This window comes from Diabrotica virgifera, chromosome 9 (assembly GCF_917563875.1).
Source record: "Diabrotica virgifera virgifera chromosome 9, PGI_DIABVI_V3a".
NCBI lineage: Eukaryota > Metazoa > Arthropoda > Insecta > Coleoptera > Chrysomelidae > Diabrotica > Diabrotica virgifera.
Genome location: NC_065451.1, coordinates 174597516 through 174617536, shown reverse-complemented (window position 1 = coordinate 174617536; position 20021 = coordinate 174597516). Strand labels below are relative to the sequence as shown.

At 31.5% G+C, this 20021-nt stretch overlaps 2 protein-coding genes across 3 annotated transcripts; one reads left to right on the top strand and one right to left on the bottom strand.

Moving 5' to 3' along the window:
- Positions 1 to 2734: 2734 nt before the first annotated feature.
- LOC126891961 (uncharacterized) lies at positions 2735 to 14480 on the bottom strand. Of its 2 annotated transcripts, XM_050661318.1 has the most exons (4): positions 13319 to 13621; positions 4876 to 5056; positions 3126 to 3285; positions 2735 to 3044 (listed from the first exon to the last, which is right to left on the bottom strand). In XM_050661318.1, exons 1-4 carry the CDS (start codon positions 13339 to 13341, stop codon positions 2929 to 2931), a joined length of 480 nt encoding a protein of 159 aa, XP_050517275.1. In that variant the 5' UTR covers positions 13342 to 13621; the 3' UTR covers positions 2735 to 2928. The 2 variants fall into 2 exon arrangements, with proteins under 2 accessions (XP_050517275.1, XP_050517273.1); XM_050661316.1 differs by lacking the exon at positions 3126 to 3285 and having other exon boundaries at positions 2921 to 3044; positions 13319 to 14480.
- Positions 14481 to 16688: 2208 nt separating this feature from the next.
- Positions 16689 to 17972, top strand: LOC126891584 (zinc finger MYM-type protein 1-like). The gene has a single exon (XM_050660760.1). The coding sequence runs from the start codon at positions 16689 to 16691 to the stop codon at positions 17970 to 17972; it is 1284 nt and encodes a 427-aa protein (XP_050516717.1).
- Positions 17973 to 20021: the final 2049 nt, after the last annotated feature.

Sequence of the window (20021 nt, the reverse complement as noted above, 5' to 3'; positions counted from 1 at the left end):
CACTGAGGCTCTTGATAATATTATGCATAAGGTAAGTACATGGACAGAAGAAACTGGTATGACCCTTTCAACAGAAAAATGCTCTATTATGTTTTTTACCAGGCATAGACTACGTGCACCAGAGAGATTAACTCTGTGTGGGCGTACCCCAGGCAACCAAGTGACGTCATATACCGTCGAGGAAACGTCAGTTTTGGTTGAATATATACACGTGTTTAAAAATTACGTCATATAGACGTCTTTTGTAAGTGATTTTAAATACGTAAGATTAATGACGTTTAAAATAAGTTTAAAAAACGTTTTCATTTCAGACAGTTTAAGTCTGACGTCACAAAATTGGGAGGAGCTTGTTTGTATTACTCCAAACAATTTCGTTAAATAATAATGTTCATAAGAAATTTCTCATTTATTGTGTGTACGTGGTTTGTGTCTTGTGTAATAAAATAAGACTTTTCATTTAGATATTTAGTTGAAGAAACGTGTTAAGAGATTTTTTTGTATTCGTTTTTGCTCAGTGAGTTTAATACAATATGCTTCTTGACAACTGTTTGAGGTTATGTTTATTTTCTGTTGAAATGAAATTGACTAATGAACTAATTATGTGTTATCGAGTTTAATTAAATTAATGTTTATCCTTCTAAGATTGCTTCAGCAGTCTACAGTCTACAAGATTTAGCTATGAGATGGGAGACGGCAAAGAAAAATGACGCTCATGTACTACTGTATACAGGTATTCCAAAATGAGTTGTTCATGATTCTTTTTGATTTCATGGACAGCGTTAAATTAAGGCACTAAGTATGCTGGATAATTTGTTAATAAATTATTTATTAGTTTATATATGTTGTTTCAGTTTTGCCACAGTAAGTAGGTAGGTAGGGCTGGTACAATCATACAGAATTAACGTTAGATTGCTTCTAATGCACAAGCGATCTTAAACAAATTGGAGTATAATATCTTCGACACATGGGACGTAAAACGGGTTTCATGTTACCTATTTTTTATACTACCTATTTTGAAACATCTGAAAGAAGTCACTTTTTGAAAGTATTAAAGACGTGATTTTACCGATGTATAAAAATCGTCACCTTTTTGACGTCAAATCGATGAGACAAATACACGTGATTTTCAACGTCAGTACTACGTCATAAAAACACGTCAATTGGTCATGTTTATGACGTGTTATCTACGTTATAAAAACGTCGTTTGGTTGCCTGGGACCTTGTCGGTAGTTAAAGAGTTTAAGTATTTAGGTATCATTGTTGACACCAAGTTACTATGGTCGAGTCACATACGTCACTTAATAAACAAATGTGAGAAAGGCTATAATTTGCTTAGGTGTGTAACAAATCGAAGTTGGGGCGCAGCTACTGGTATAGCTTTATTGTTTTATAGAGCCTATGTGCGGTCTATCATTGACTATGGATGTTGTTTATACGGATCTGCTTGTAACACCAATCTAAACAAAATAAACAGAGTTCAATATAAATGTCTTAGAACTTGCATAGGTGGAATGATATCATCACCGGTGAAAGCAATACTGGCAGAATGTAATGAATTGCCTTTGGATTTGCGTCGGCAGCTATTATCACAAAAATATCTTTTAAAACTAAAATCCTTAGAGTCAAACATGATCAACAAATTAAGTGATATTGCAAAAGAAGATTTAACAAACCGCTTTTGGAAAATAAAGAATTCTCCTCCACTGGCAGAAGCTTTCGTTGAGACCAATGCTGATCACATTTCTTTTGGTATAAATAAAACATTGTTTATGTATACCATACCCTATAGATCACTAATAAAACCACACAGAGTCATAATACCCAATTATACAGAATACCATCATATAAATCACACCCTTCTAAAATCCATATTAGGTGGATTAGTCAATAAGCCATTTATATATACAGATGGATCAAAAACAAAACACGGAGTTGGTTGTGGAGTTTTTATCCAAAATACAAAACAATCATTTATGTTTAAATTACCATCAATATGTAGCATATATACTGCTGAACTTATAGCAATTTGGAAGGGCATTACTTGGTTAACATCAAATAATTTACGAGATGGAGTAATACTAACTGATTCTAAGTCTGCATTGGAGTCAATAAAAAGCATAAAATTTGAAAGAATGAAATGTCCTATATTATGCAATTTAAAAAATTTGATAGCAGATTTAAATATAACATTTGTATGGGTCAAAGGTCATACAGGTATACTAGGTAATGAAAAAGCTGATAGTTTGGCTAAGGAAGCAGTACTTAACGGAGTTCTTTGTAATATTTATACATTACCAGACGTCTTTCATTTGATAAAAAATAAAATAAGATTAAAATGGGAACGACAGTGGGAAAATACTGTAGAAAACTCACAAAATACCTACTTTAAAATACATCCTACCCTACCATCCCCACCTCTATATATTTTCAACTACCCTACTTCAAAATTCTTTTCGGCAAGTGTTTTTCGACTTAAAACAAATCATGGGCGATTTCCATCGCACCTTGCTAAGCTGGGCATTATACAGTCCTCGGCCTGTAGTTGTGATCAGAACTCTTACGGAGATCTAAATCATATATTTTTCGGTTGCAAAAAACATTTTAAAAAATCCAATGATTTAATTTGTACACTTATTGAAATGAAATATTTTCTTCCATTAAATCTCACACACATTTTGTTAGCTGCCAATAAAAACACCTTGGAACTTTTAGTAAATTTTATTAAAGAAAATAAAATACAAATTTAAAACGGCATAACCCACATCTCTGTAGTTATACTATAAGAAAATTCCTTTTACAACTTTCTGTGGCAAATGGACTTGATTCCATGCCATTATCTTTCCACACACACACAAAATGTTATAAATTAAAAACTTTGTTATAATACCCAGAAAACCCAAGGGAAAACTTTAACTTTTTTCCTATTTTTTAAAAAGTTTTATTTAACACTGTTGCCTTCCTGTCACTTGCCCTTCTCAACCAAGTTTGAATTGCACATTCACTTGTTTTTTGAGAATCTGCTAGTCCTGTAACATCTGCGGCTCCTAAAATGTAAAAATATTTATACAAATATAAATATATAAATAAGAAACTCGAAATAAAACAAATACATTTAAGTGACTCACGTAACAACAGCGTTGCTAAACGGGTATCATTAAATTTTCTGTTTCCTTTCATGCCCTTCCAACTATATTTTAGAGCTTGGTCATTTGATAGGATAACTTGAAAAGCCCTTTTAATAAAATCATATGCATTGCGTCCACCCAGCTTAGATATCTCTTGGAGCTAAAATTAAATATAAATAAATAAATTAAAATATATAAATTAACTATAAATTTAAAAAAACAAGTTTACAGTTCTCACCCCCGTTTTGCAAAACTGTTGACTTTTCATATATTAGGCAATATTTTGTAACATAATAAAAAAAAAATTACCCCTAACTGCTACTACGGTCATTCATTATTGTTATTTATGTTATTTATATTCGATAATGAGTCACTTTACTGACTTAGTACATAAATAACTATTTTTTGAACCTTTTATTGTAGGTAAGTAATTGATACTTATTCAATGTAGGTAATAGGGAACTTGCATAAATTTTTAAATTCGAAAAAAATGTTATAAATCACAACAGAACATAATTTAAAACATGTATCAAAGATAAAAAAAGTTTTGTTTGTCTTTCGTTTGGCCCCTAAAGACGAATAAAAATTCAAATTAAAACAGGTGGTCCAAAACGCATAGTGACGTCATATAGTTGTGCATGTACATTCTGCACCAACAAAGTAAACAAAATTGTATACAATTTTAAATTAGACACTATAAACGTCAGTAGAAAATACAGTTATGTAACGTCACAAGCGTTTTTGATCGTTTGAACTATTTTACATTGGCTAAGGGTTCTTCTAAACCAAGGCCAGAAAACAGAAAAAAATATATAGATTTTAAATTATCTTCTAAGTTATTATGAGGTTTTACCGCGTGAAAGTTTGGAAATATTATTTTTAAAGGAAACTGAATAATATTACGTAATAAAAAATGTGTAAGTTTCCTCATAGGTTTGGCATTCGTTTTGACACTGACACTAAGTTTTATAAATATATTTGATAATTTCTATTTCTGATATATTTGAGTGTTTTTAAGATATATTTTTTAAAATGACCGAAGAGGGTTTTTGTAAAGGGCAGTCTGATAACTTACCTATAGTTGATTATTTGTATGGTGGCTACATATTTTCAAAAGAGTGAAAATTTTTCCGTCGGAGAAGTTCGGGGAGTTAAAGCAGATAAGTAAGTACATATATTATGTATATTATACTCCCATTATACCTACTAATTTTGTACTGTGATTTTATTCTGATTATTATTCTCATAAGTATTTAACGATAAAACTTAGTAGGTACACACTTCCTATTAAGTATAGTGATCAAAAAATGTCATTACAATATAAATATTTTCCCATATTTCGCGACGATGCTGTGGCCAAATACCCAAGTAGGTGGAGGCCAATAAACTAAAGAAGAAGAAGAATATACTTACATATAACCCTCCCACATCACTGATATAACCATATAAAAAACTAATGTAAAACTATGTGACGTCACGGGCCGTCTGAACTACTTTAAAATAAAGAAGACTTTAAATTTGTGTTTCTAAGTTATTATGAGTTTTTGAAGCGGGAAATTTTGGAAATCTCATTTTTATACAAAACTGAACATTATTATGTAATAAAAAAAAATGTGCAAGTTCCCCATTGATAGGTGTACTATTTCTATTCATACTAATAATTTCTAAAGAACAATAGATAAGCAAAAAAGTATTACAATTGGTAGAAAACTCAAAGACATTTTCTATTATAAATTACATTATTAATTACCTGCATAAGATCAATAGTGGGCACAGCATTATCTCTTAATCTAACAAGAGATCTGGAGGTTCGGTCAATGTATTTTTCGGAGAAATGCTTAGAGCATAACACACTATATGTTGTAGGTACCCAAGCTCCTCTATTTACAAAAGTAATCCATTTTTTTCTATGTTCTGGATCCTTTGGAAATCTAAAATTAAAATATGGGACTAATTATTTACCTACTAGGTACAAAGCAAGCCTAAAACAACATTTTATCTAGTTATTATTTAAGTTTTAGATTATTTAACTTAATCTTTAAACACCCAAGGTAAAAAATATGCACCTATGCATATTCCCTAGTAACATATTTATTATGTGTTCCAAAATTTTTCAAAAATTATTTATTGTTATAAAGATGGCACTTTATCAAATGTTAATTTGATTCTAGGGATATTTTTGAAAATAAAAGTGATCTCGTAAGTTGGGTTATCTTAAAGATGAGTTTGCACAAAATCTCCACTGAGATATTCCAGTTTTCGAATCGAAAAAAAGTGGAATTTTTATTTAGATTCTATGTTAATTTTTATGTTTTTCTTAAATCGGATTAAAAAAAATATTACACCTTTAAAGAAATACCTTTTCTTAAAAAATTTGATCTTATATAGACTTTCATAAGACGTCTTAACGATGTCGACATTAGATATCTTTACGATGTTTAAAAGAAGACATCTAGAAGATGTCTGCTTTAGGTCTTTAGGCGTCCAGACATTTAACAGACATAAAAAAGACGTCTTTACGATCTTGTGTGCTGTCTGGGTGATAGTGTTGAGTGTAGATACAAATACAAATGCCAAATGCCTTGCCTAACTGTTTTTCATATTTTGTATTTTGCCTTTGTTCCCAACCCCTTACCCCCTATGCAGGTATGAAGCGGTCGTTTCCTCTTTGTTTGTGGGTTTTGGCTCAGCTTATCTGAATGTTAATTCCATGTAAAAATAAAATTCTAAGAATACTCATCAGGCCCGGACTGGGCCGCCGGCCCACCGGCCCGCGGGCCGGTGCGCCTTTTGCTTTCGATTATATATTTCCATTAAAAAATAAGCACTGAATTTTTTTTTGAAATTTTACACAAAGATTCATTGAAGCAAAGATCAATTGAGTATAATGTGTGCAAAATGCAACTCATATCAGGTAACAGATAATCAAAGTCTGGCACACATATCTCGAAAATAGCATCCAGGGTTTTTTGTTACAGCTTAGATGCGACGCACGGCGCCCTCGAAGACCACCTTGCGCCTTTCGCCTCACTATATTATACATACAGGATTATTGCGCCCCAGAATCATAAATAACGAAGCCAGTGGATACAATAAAATACAACTCGTATCAGGTATCAGATAATCAAAGGTCAGCACACATAGCTTAAAAATGGCAACCTGATTATTAAGTTAATAGCTTAGATAGGACGCGAGGCGCCCTCGAAGACCTTCGGGCGCCTTTCGTAGGTATCAATATCCGCCGTTTTTGTTGATAAGAGTGTTACATCCCACATTTGGTATAAAATATACAGGTGTAGTTTTCTGCATAGATGTTACGCGCGCCCTCGAAAACCTTAGGGCTCCTTTTGCCTGACTACATTATACATATAGGATTGTTGCGCCTCAGAATCATACATAACGAAGCCAGCGGGCACAACAAAATACAACTTGTATCAGGTATCAGATAATCAAATAGCTTAGGTGTGACGCGCGGCGCCCTCGAAGACAATTTTTACGATTTAGGCGCCTTTCGCAGGTATCAATATCCGCCGTTTCTGTTACGGTATAAGACTGTTACATCCCACAATGGCCCTAAAATATACAGGTGCAGTGTTCTGCGCCGACTAACTACATTATATAATATATATACAGGATTGTTGCACCCCAGGATCCTACATAACGAACGAAGCCAATGGATGTAATAGAATACAACTCGTATCAGGTATCAGATAACCAAAGGCCAGCATACATAGCTCGAAAATGGTACCCAGTGTTTTATGTTAATAGTTTATATAGATACGACGCCCGGCGCCCTTGAAGACCTTCGGGCGCGTTTTGTAGGTATCAAAACCCGCTGTAGACTCAGTAAATGGCACCCAAATCCTAACAATGTCTTTCTCTTATGATGTTTCTTGCGCTCAATACGATATGCCCAATAGCCGTGAATTTTACAGTTTATCACTTGGGTTTTAATCGTTGTTTAGTTTAGGAGTCATAGTTTTGGGCCACTAAATTCGAAGCCGTTGTGTATGTGTTTTAATTTACAATTCACGATTTTTTGCAGCAATTAGGTATATGGATATAATTTAAAACATTTTGTTTTAATTTCTAATCGAATGATATTAACAAAACATTTCAAAAATATTTTATTTCCATACATAGTGTTCGAGCCATTTCAATAATATCGCATTAATTCCAGTGTTCTGTTTTATACACACCCTGCATTTCAAAACGGTTAAAATTAAGAAATTCAATTGAGTCATCAGTAGGTATTATTCGGATGGTAATATAAAACACATACTTTAACAAAATACGACTCAGCAATTGTATATAATATTTTGTTTAGATATGAGTTTCTGGGAAAAGTTCCTTAAGTATTTTTGGGTTTTCGGTATTGCTGAGTGGACAGAACCAGGCGATGATTCGCGGTTATCTTGAAATTAGCGAGGGATAGATCCATTAGAAATATTATATTGTTTGCGTTACCAAGCATTGTACGAATACGAATATATTGTTTACGAAAGCACAGAGAGCATATATTGCACATATGTAGATTAAATCAAGAAATTAGAATATTATGTAGAATAAGATTAATTGAAATTCAAGAAGCTGTTTAAATACGATTAAGTTATAAAAAAAATAACAGGAATTCCAAGTGTAAGAAGAGTAAAAGTTGTTAGGTATGTACATTTCATAACTTATATAAATAATATTAATATTTGATAGATTTTTAACTGTTGATTAGCGGTAGGTAACTAATGATTATTTTACAAATAACTAATAATTTTAAAACGTTTCTATGTTAGTTATTATAACTAATACGTTTCTTTCTATATTAAGTATAATAATTTTTCTAATAATATAGTATTATTACTGACCACTTTATACATAATAGATATGTAATTTTGTAATCTAAAATATAGAGAAATAAGCTAGTTTCACACTTTGGTATTACATACATTCTTTTTCAAGTAAAATTTTGTAATTTTTATCTGTATCTCGACATAATCTTATACAGGGTGTTTCATTGGGAAAGTAACATACGTTAACTGTAGAAAGAGTACAATTAGGCGGTCTCAAAAATACCATATTTAATGGGTCTTACTTCATTAATAACAAAGATACTGGGTGTTTAATCTATTTTGCCATTTTCTTATTTGGTTCATAACTTTTTAACCACACTGTATATTTATTTTATATTTGGCACGCAAATATTCTTTAAGGTGTATAATCAATTCATTTATTTACAATTGTAAAAAAATCCAGGTTCGGATTAAAAAATATTTAAAAAATGTTCCGACCCAAAAACAAGACGCTGTACAGAATTTTTTTTTAAATGGATTTTGCATTCGAAAAGATTATGAAAAAATAAATTTAATGGTATACTTTGAATTTTCGGCAAAATGATTTTTCTGGTAAAATTTTGAATTTGAATTCTGAAATTATGTGAATTACGAGAGCTTGAAGTAGAAAAAAAATGAAATTCGACTTACAACTTGTTAACCACACTGTATATTTATTTTATATTTAACACGCGAATATTCTTTAAGGTGTTTAATCAATTAATTAATTTACAATTATAAAAAATCCCGGGTTGGATTAAAAAATATTGGAGAATGTTCCGACCCAAAAAACACCCTGTATGTTAAATTTTTTAAAAAGGATTTTGCATTTGAAAAGAGGATGAAAAACTAAATTTAGTAATATACTTAGAATTTTCGGCAAAATGATTTTGCTAGTAAAATTTTGAATTTGAATTCTGAAATTATGTGAATTGCGAAGCTGGAACTAAAAATAAATTAAAATATGATTTTTTTAATTAATACCATTATTTAACATAATTTTGTAAAATATTAACATTTTTACACATAACAATAATTTTTGATGGTGGTAATTTTTAATAAGTACATTAGTTTTAAATAATTATTATCCTGCAAATTTTCGCTGTTTTGTTTTAACTTTTAGACACTTTGTTAATCAAAGTGATGTATTTTTTATTGACCCGCCTTTATTATTTATTCATTATTTAAAGATGACTATGTGTCACAAATAATAAAAAACCACTGAAATGTTAACATTTTACCAATTTAGATTAAATAATGGTATTAATTAAAATTAAGTCGCATTTTAATTTTTTTTCTACTTAGAGCTGTCACATATCCCCTAATTTCAGCACTCAAATTCAAAATTTTACCAGAAAAATCATTTTGCCGAAAATTCAAAGTATACTACTAAATTTACTTTTTCATTTTCTTTTTAAATGTAAAATCCATTTTAAAAATTTAATGTACAGTGTGTTGTTTTCGGGTCGGAATATTTTTTAATCCGGACCTGGATTTTTTACAATTGTAAATAAATTAATTTATTGTACACCTTAAAGATAATTTGCCTGCCAAATATAAAATGAATATACAGTGTGTTTAAAAAGTTATGAGCTAAATAAGAAAATGGCAAAATGGATAAAACACCCAGTATCTTTGTTATTAATGAAGTAAGACCCATTAAGTATGGTATTTTTGAGATCGCCTAAGTGTCCTTTTTCTACAGTTAACGTATGTTACTTTCCCAATGAAACACCCTGTATGTTTAAAGTATTTTTTGGTAATATCGAGCAGGACAATATCCACCTTTTAGATAGAAAATATGCAAGAACCACCAAAGAAAAAGAAAAAATCAGGTAACGATTTTAAAAAAGGTCGAGAAGGTAGAGACAGAGAAAATGCCGCAAAGTCTCTTATAAAAATAACTAATTTTTGGCCTAAGAAAAGTACGGAAACTAGTATTCCAACACCTGATGTGACAAATAATGATAATTCTAGCAGCTGCCAACCTGTCCTTGTTTAAACTACTTTATTTAATGGGTTATAAGTCAAACAATCATAGTATTGAGTAAACTTATATATTTTTATAAAACTTACTAAACATCTTACATACAATAAATCATACAAGTGACAACCATGTTGACTGGCTTGAAGTTAGCCATGTCATGTCTAGCACGCAGCCCCTTGCTACGCTGTTACACAGCTATATATATATTAAACACCTTCCCCCTAAGATCGATATCTATAAGGGGTCTTTATATTACGACCAACTCTCGTCTTATAACTGTTAGAAGTCTCAATATTTGGGTTGACTTTATGACTCAATGTAGGTACTGATTTTACATTTGGGCTTGGGCAACTAATGGTTTTATTAACACTATCATTTACGTTAATGTGAGTGGTATCTTTATGAACACTTTGTGACTGAATATCAGGGTACAACTCGGGTTCTAAAATGAGTTCTTTTTCAAGTGTTGTGGTGTATGAATGTTTCATTTGGTGTGAATTCCGTCTAATAATTTTATTGTTATCTTCTTTTTTCACCCAATATGATCTAGGTTCATTGGCCTTTTCTAACACAATTGCTTTACGCCAATAATTATCTTTTGAACTTCTTATTACTACCCTATCTCCCTTTCTAAACTCTACTGGTTTTCTTCGTGCTGTCTTATCATAACGTACTTGTAATTTCTCTTTTTCTTTGCATAAATTCTTATATACTTGTTTCTGGATTGTAGGTTCTAATTTATTAGCTGTAGTTGGTAATTGTCCTCTCAGGATCCTGCTCTGTAAAATTTGAGCTGGAGATGCATCAAGATTTATTATGCAGGTATTATTATATTCCATCACCAAATCTCTAAAATCAACATTTTCCTCATTACTCTTTCTTAAAATTTGTTTGCTTATATTGACTGCTTTTTCTGCAAGTCCATTACTCTGGTGGTAATGTGGAGTGCATGTCATAATTGTAATGTCTTTTTCTCTATAATAATTTTTACATTTTACCGAAGTAAATGGTAGATTATCTGCAATTAAAATTTCTGGATATCCAAATCTACTAAAAGTATCTTGAAATGAGTTGATTACTGAACTGGAGGTTTTATCTTTTAATATTGAAATGTCCAACCAATGCGAAAAATAGTCTACAATTACTAAATATGCTTTTGAACCATACTCTAAAATGTCTGTACCAACTTTATTGAATCTTAGTCTGGGAATGTCATGAGGCATCATTGGTTCTTTAAAATTATTTGGTCTGTATTTCTCACATATCCTGCATTTTTTTATATAGTTTGTCACATCATCATTAAGTCCTGGCCAATAATATATACTCCTGGCTTTGTTTATAGTTTTACTGACTCCTATATGGCCTTTGTGAAGCAATTTTATCATGTCAAGCCTAAGTTTTTTCGGAATAATTATTTTGTCATCAATAAATGCGATGCCAGCTTCAAAATACAGTGAATCTCTTATACCATAGTACTTTTTACACACTTGAGGAACATTTTTTTCTTTTGGCCACCCATTATAATAAAAATCAAAAATTACTGCTAATGCCTCATCCTGGCTAGTAGCTAGTCTTAACTCAGATTGCTTTTCCTGGCTCATAGGTAAATGTTTACTCACTGAGTGGACCATTTCAAACATTTCTGGGTCATGTGTCTCTATATTTAAACTGGACCTAGATAGCATATCAGCAAAATGTATGTCTTTCCCAGGAACAAAATATACATTTAATCTGTACTTGAGAAGTTTAAGCCTTAAACGTTGGAGTCTAACTGATCCAATTTTGGAAATTGGCTTCTTCATAATGGAGATTATAGGTTTGTGATCTGATTGAACGTCAACATCAAAATTATAAATAAAATTGTGAAATTTTTGAGTAGCATAATAAATTGCCAATAGTTCCTTCTCAGTCTGACTATAATTTATTTCACTATCATTCATATTTCGTGATGCACAAGCTACTAATTTTAAAATAGAATCATATTTCTGGAACATACAAACACCTAAACCATTTTTAGATGCATCACATTGTAAAATAATTTTTTGATTAGGATCATAAGGGACTAACGCTGGTGATTTACAAATTATGTTCTTTAAATTATCAAAACATTTTTGATGTGACGGGAGCCACACCCATTCTACATTATTTTTAAGTAATTGACAAAGAGGTTGAATATGTTCAGCCATGTTCGGAATGTACCGTCTAACGTAATTAAATGCGCCCAAAATTCTTTGTAATTCTACTTTACTATTTGGTTTTTCAAGTTTACAAAGTGATTCCACTCTGTCAGGATCTATTTGCATCCCTTTATGTGAAAAAACTTGACCCATAAATCTGACCTCTTCTTGACAATATTGAAATTTGTCCCCATTAAACTTTGCTCCTACTTCTTTAGCCCTTTCTAACACTTTTTTAACAGTTGTATCATGTTCTTCTTTTGTTGTTCCCATAACAATCATATCATCATGACAAATCAATAAATTCTCTATACCTTTAAATTTATCTTCTACTACTTCTTGAAACAGATCTTGGGAATTTGATAATCCATATGGCAATACTTTATATCTGAAAATTCCATAAGAAGTTGCAAAACAGCATTTCCATGATGATGTCTCGTCAAGTTCTAAATGATGATACCCTTCAGAGAGATCAAATACAGAAAATATCTTTTTACCTATCATTTGTGCACAAACATCTTCCAATTTATGTACTACTCTTGGTTTGCGGACTATTTGTTTGTTTAGATCTAATGGGTCTAAGCATAAACGTAACTTACCATTTTGCTTTTCCACAATAACAATGCGGTTTATGCTTGCCCTGGGGTCAATTTCGTTAACTTTGACAATTGCCCCTCTTTTTGTCAACCTATCTAATTCATTTTTTAAATTATCTCTAATTGCGACAGGTACATTTACAGGTGGGTAACTTACTGGCTCAAAATTGTCTACTGTAGTGATCCTATGTTTACCACAAAATTTACCATGACCTCTAAAAACTTCAGGGTTAAGGTTTATAAATTTATCCCTTTCTGCTAATTCTAAAGTACCACAACTCTCAATATTGTTGATTCGTTTAACTAACCCCAAATCAATACATAATTTACCACTTAAAAGAACTCGAGTTGCCCCATTAATAATTGTAAAATCCTCGTAAACATACTTATTTTTATGTTTACAAAATAAATTTACGACACCCATTGTTTTAGCCTGAGTACCCTCAAACCCTTTCAGTACATAATGATTATCCCTAATTTTAAATTGTTTATCAATTTTCTTAAAAATTTTTAATGGAATTATACTTACATCTGCACCTGTGTCAAGTTTTACTTTAATTCTCTTGTTTTCAATTTCTATAATTTCATCCCAAATATTTTGACTACTTACATTTTGGTATACTTTATTGACATTTCCTACAAAACTATCAGCTGATCCATCACTGCTATCTTCATCTATGACATCAATATTCTTCACTCTACACGACTTTGCAAAATGGTTTAAAAGCCCACATTTCTTACATTTCTTTCCATACGCTGGACATTCTCTGGCCCCATGAGTTGATTGACATCTTTTACACTTGAATTTTTCATTGGTATTCGCTTTACTTCTAGAGTTATTATAATTTCTATGGCCCTGGTACCTATCTTTACGAACTTCTCCTATGTCTACATCTTTTCTTTCGGTATAAAATTTCAAATTTTGGTTCTTACTTTGTTCACTAGTTCTACAAAATTCGATGGCTTTTTGTAGGGTAAGTTTGTCCACTCTCAATAGAGCTTCTCTAGTAACTGGATCTCTGATGCCCATTAATATTTTGTCTCTCAGAGCTTTATCTTCGGCTGTTTGTTCTGGATCAATTTCATTATAATTACATGTTCGAATCAAATGTCTACAACTAGTAAGAAACTGCTCAAACGACTCTCCTTCTTTCTGGACCCTCATGATAAAATTGTATCTTTCAAATGATTCATTCATCCTTGGATTAACATACTTATCGATTAGTGATATCATCAAGTCATACTTGTTATTTTCGGCTTCTGGGATCTCGAATGTGGACATAATTTTGGCAGACTCAGCCCCAATTATATTTCTTAAAATTGACATTTTCATTTTATCTGCTGACTGGTCTTGTCCCGTTGCTAGTAAATAATCTTCGAAACTAGTCTTCCAGAACTTCCATTCGCTTGCAGCATTTTGATCCTGCAGGTCAAAATCTGGTGGTAATTTTACATTTATTCCCATCACTGCCATTGTAGGTTATGTATGGTACCTCGTGTACAAGTTGCTATAAATTTAGCTTTTCGACTGTAAACTGTAACCCAACTAGCTGTTTGACTGCGCCATGTTTAAACTACTTTATTTAATGGGTTATAAGTCAAACAATCATAGTATTGAGTAAACTTATATATTTTTATAAAACTTACTAAACATCTTACATACAATAAATCATACAAGTGACAACCATGTTGACTGGCTTGAAGTTAGCCATGTCATGTCTAGCACGCAGCCCCTTGCTACGCTGTTACACAGCTATATATATTAAACAGTCCTAGGTGAGAAATTCCTAGTTTAGAAGAAGGGGGATTATAGTTATTTTTTTTTTGGAAAACATTTATTTTTTTTGTTATTATTTAGTATACAGGAAATACATTTAGTTCTCCGTAGTTAAGAACAATTGTTCGTGCGTATGAGGTTTTTGATATTATTTTTTAAAATGTTGAATTAAGATTCTAAATATTAATAGAGAAATAATGATCACATTTCGGATTTAAGTAATATACACTTTAGAGAAGTGATTATTAATCATACCTATATCAGCTCTTTGGTTTCAATTTAGAACTACGTGTACTACTAAGACTACTAAGCTCTCTTATTTAATTCTCCATATTATTTGATATTTTTTCTGTTTACAACCGCCATTTTTAGTTTATTGATTATTTATTTATCTCGTTAGTCCTTCTACAGGCTCTCCCGCAACCTTCATTTTTGTTTATGTATATATCTATATAACGAGAATATAATTGATGTCCGCTCTAGTAAGAGCCGACTATTTTTTTTGGAGCCTTTCCAGGAAAATACTATATTTTCAGTGGAAATTACACGAGAGCTCTAAAATTATCGATTTGTGTCCCGAGTGACACTTGGACAGTTTTAATTTCACGACTCGGAAGGGGAGTGAAATTATGTCAAAAGTGGCACGAGAGAAAAATAAATCGGTAATTTTTAAGAGTTCGAGTGTAATTCGATAAGATTATTTCATGAATAAAACTGTTTTTAAATCATTTTAACTAATATTTTATTGACATCTTCGCCTGATTATTTGCTAAACCTTTTCCTGGTGTTCTCTTTGACAATTTGTAAAATATTAATTGACATTAATGTCATTGGCTGCGTTCACCAGAAATAATCGGTTTAAGTTTCAACTAAACAGCTATGTTGCAGCGCTTTAAAACTACGTTTAGTCTGGTGAATGGTATTTTTCCATTTGACACTTTCATAGTTGTTTTTTTTTGTTCTATGTATGAACCTAACCTAAAACGAGATTCGTTGTTTTTGTTGATTTATTATACTTATCCTTCAACGATAAATTGGACGTATCTTAAACAAATTTAATTCAAAAATGGATAATATACTACCTTTATTGATGTTTGATAATGAAATAAACAAGAAATAATTTTTGGTGCTGCTGGCTTTGCTGGACTTGGCAGAGCAGAACCATTGGATGACCCACCATAAATAAATAATAATTATCACGTAAATATGAATTATGTTGAAAATATTGTTCCTTAATACACAGATTTACAATTTCGTGAGCATATACAATTATGTATCTCCTAATTTTCAATTACTTTATAATTAAAACCATTGTAAAATAAATATTTTCAAATAATCGCGCCATTACAATATATTTCTTAAACACGTTCAATATTGAAGCGATACAAATACTACGTTCAATAAAATGGCGACCGCTTCGTCAACACGTTGAAGTTTAGCCTAAATTGACATGACGTTCACCAGAAAAATCTTAAACAGTTGCAGAGCGCTGACGTAGCGCACTGGTCTGGTGAACGCACCCATTGACTGTTCATTTTTTCGTAGCAACGAAGAGCATTTGAGGTAATACTTGAAATTATAAAAAAATATATATAATTACGTGAAATACGGGAACTTATCAAAAATTATCGCTGTAATTTTTATTCTTGTAGCTTTCTATTGGTCAGAATCTCTATGAATGAAATAATCACTATAATCCCCCTTACACAATATCATTATTCACAATATTGATGATAGTAATTTTTTCTTCGTTTCAAACGAAGATGTCGAAGAGATAAATGAAGAAAAAAATGAAGCAGAGGAAGTAGGAGAAGTAGAAACAAAAGAAATACTTGTTGATGAGCCGATTTCCCAAAATTACTTTAAAAAACCTCGTGTGTCAGAAAAACGACTTTTTTTTTAATTTCACCCTATTCAAAGCGAATCTGATAATGAGCTGTTACCTTTTGATGCGAAAGTGTTCTTTTTCTGTTTGGCGGATGGTCAAAAATTAAATCGTAACTGGCTTACTTATAACAGATGTGAAAAAAAACTGTACTGCAGTATTTGTTTGGCATTTTCTGATGGTTCATCCATTTTTTGTCAAGGTTTTAACCGGTTCAGACATTTAATTCAAACAGTAAATGAGCATGAAAAGTCAAGTGCTCATAAAGATTGTGTAAAAACGTATATTTCTTATAACGAAGAATCAACTGTTGACTGTATGTTGTTTGAAAAACAATTGCTAAAACGTAAAAAAGAAGTATTTGAACTAAGGCAGGTTGCTTCTTCTATCATTAATGTTTTGAAACTGATAGGAAAACAAGGTCTCGCAATAAGGGGACAAGTTGAAAGTGCCTACAGTTTTGACGATCCTTCAGTAAATCATGGAAACTTTTTAGAAATAATATTTCTATTATGTAATTATGATAAAAATTTAGAAGCGCACATAAACAAAGCTATGGAGATAAGTAAAACAGCTCTAGAAGCTCATAAAGCAAGTTCTGAGAAACAACGATATAGAGGAAGAGGTAGTCAATTAGCATTATTGAGCAAAACAACTATAAATAAATTTATAAACATTATAAAAGAATTAATTCAAAAGGATATAGTTGAGGAAATAAAACAGGCCATCTATTATTCAGTACAAATGGATTCAACAACAGACGTTTCAGGTTTTGATCAATGTATAATAACCTTAAGGTATGTAAATAGAACAGAAGTAAAAGAAAGGATAATTAGTTTGAAACGTGTTCATTCTGCTACGGGAGAAAATCTGTTCAAAACTATTCTCGAAACTTTCTTGTTTGTAAATCTTGACGTAAAAAATTGTATTGCTGATTCCTTTGATGGAGCTGCAAATATGTCTGGCGAGTACAACGGAGTTTCATCAAAATTTAAGCAATTACAACCTAATCACATCCATACGTGGTGTGAAGCTCATACATTAAATTTGGTGTTATCTGACACAGCTGAGTGCGTTACAACATCTATATCGTTCTTTAGTTTACTACAACAAACGCATGTATTTATCAAGGACTCCCATAAAAGATTAGAAATTTATTTAAAGCAGAATCCAAATTTTCGATTGACTGCCATTGGCGCAACACGGTGGAGATCTAAGAGCGATTCAACCTGTAAAATATTTGGCCATTTTGATAAATGGTCAAAATGGGTCAAAGACGATATATCAAGTTGCAAATGTGTTTATTTAGAATTAATTATATCCCTCTCCATGATAGCTAATTCCCCCGATTTTAATTCAAAGGTTCGAAATGAGGCAAATAGCCTACTTCAGAAGTTTACTTCATTTGAAATTATTCTGACTGCCATGATGTTTCTTTTAATATTTAAAACAACAACTCCTTTATCAAATTATTTACAAACAAAAAATTTAGATTATGTACAGGCATGGCACATGGTAGCTAGTGCACAAACTAAATTAGAAGATATTAGAAATAATTTTCCGACAGTACTAGATGCTGCACAAAACTTTGCGAAGCAATGACAGAAATGCTTGACAAAAAAATTATTGAAATGCCGCCTCTAGAATCACATAATATTGTCATCGAAAACGAACTACCGTGCAGAAGACGAATAATTCGTAAAAAAATGTCAGATGAAAACCCCAATAATGAGACTGAATTTAATCCTAAAGATTCATTCAGAATCAAAACTTTTAATGTCATAATTGATAAAATAAATACTAGCATGACAACAAGGTTTTCCAATCAAAAACAACTATATCAAGATCTGTCATGTTTTGATCCTAAAAGGTTTCCTGAATTAAAAAACGGTATACCAAAGGGTGCCTTACAAAAAATATGCACATTAATTTCATCAATTGACGAAGAAAAACTTGCGGAGGAACTTCAGTCATTTGCTGAACAATGGCCACATGTTTCTTCTTCATTGAATGAATGTTATGATGTGACTGGAGATTTAGATCAGTCAGATCAAGAAGATCTGGACCACAAACCATACATACTTATAGACGTTTCACGACCATGTTAATCTTTCGGATCGAATTAACGCCATCTCTTGATTGGAATGGGAACTAAATTGACAAATTTTAGTTACATGGGAATTTTAAATTATAAATTTTGCGGGATTTTTGATGAAATTTCGCAGGAAATTAAAACAACAGAAAGACAATTCAATGTTTTATTCAATATTTTACTGAAAACTTCAAATATTCCAATTTGTTTTCAAAATGCTAAACACTACTCTGCCATGTGTCACGTGAAAGCACTGATGTGTAATATTGAGTTGAATGAACATTTTTGAAAGAATCTTGTAGGATGATTGTTTAGATAAATATTACCTTATAATCTTTTACAAACTTCCAAAAATATATAGGCCCGAAATGTTGATGACACACTTGTCTATTAAAATAAACTGTTTCAGGATCTATTATATTGTTTTTTTAAATGTGGAGAAACGGAGAAACACAACACGGGATGATCAATGTAAACTAAAAATTCTACTCATTAAAACGGAGTGGAGGTTAATACAATTGATTAAAATTGTGATTAAATCTAATTAAAAACGTAACACCACTATAATAAAATAATTAAGCCACAAACTGTAAAATGTGTAAAATTGAAAGTAAATAACAAATTAATTTAATTGTCAACTGTCAGTTGTTAAATATGACAAGAGAATTGACTGACAGCGACATCTCTGGATTGGAATGGTAACTAATTTGCTGTCCTGACCCTGACAATTTACGTGAAACGTCTATGAGTATGTATGGTTTGTGATCTGGACGAAGATAGGTCTCAAGATAATTCAGATCTAATTACATGTGTTACTGAAAAACCATGCAAATCATGTATTAAATGCGCTTATAAACTCATTTACCAATATAATATGTACAGTATCATGTACACAGAACTCAGCAAAGCCTATAAATTTCTGTTAACAATTCCTCTTACCCAAGTAAGTTGTGAACGTGGATTTTCACAATTAAAATGATTAAAAACTAGGATCCGGTCTTCAATGACCAATGAAAATTTGGAGGGTCTCCTTATGATGCAATCCGAAAGGGAATTTCTTACAAGAATTGATAATGATATTATAAATGAACTTTGCAATCGAAGTACTGAAATTAGTCGCCTATTACGTTATTAGATTATAAAAATGGTCAAATATAGTCAAGTTAACAAATATTGTAGGCAGTTGGATAACAGTTATTTATGAAACAGTTCTTGAAGTGTGCTTTTTGCGAACGCACGCGATGTTTGGAGCACGAGCGACAGTGGAGGCAGTGCTATACATCGCGTAAGTTCGCAAAAAGTACTTCACGCACAGTTTCATACAATATTTGATCTACGATAAACAAATAAAAAACTGTTAATACTCTTCGTCACTGGAATTCATTTCTATTCTATAATTTTTAGAACTTTGACATTTAAAAATTCTAACTTCTTTCAAACCACAAAACTGTCAAAACTTTTATTGTAATTTATTGCTCACATGTCATCACCATGACAACGCGAAACTTAAGGATATTTGATTATATGAAAGTGTGTCAAAAAGCAGTGCCAAATAGTTA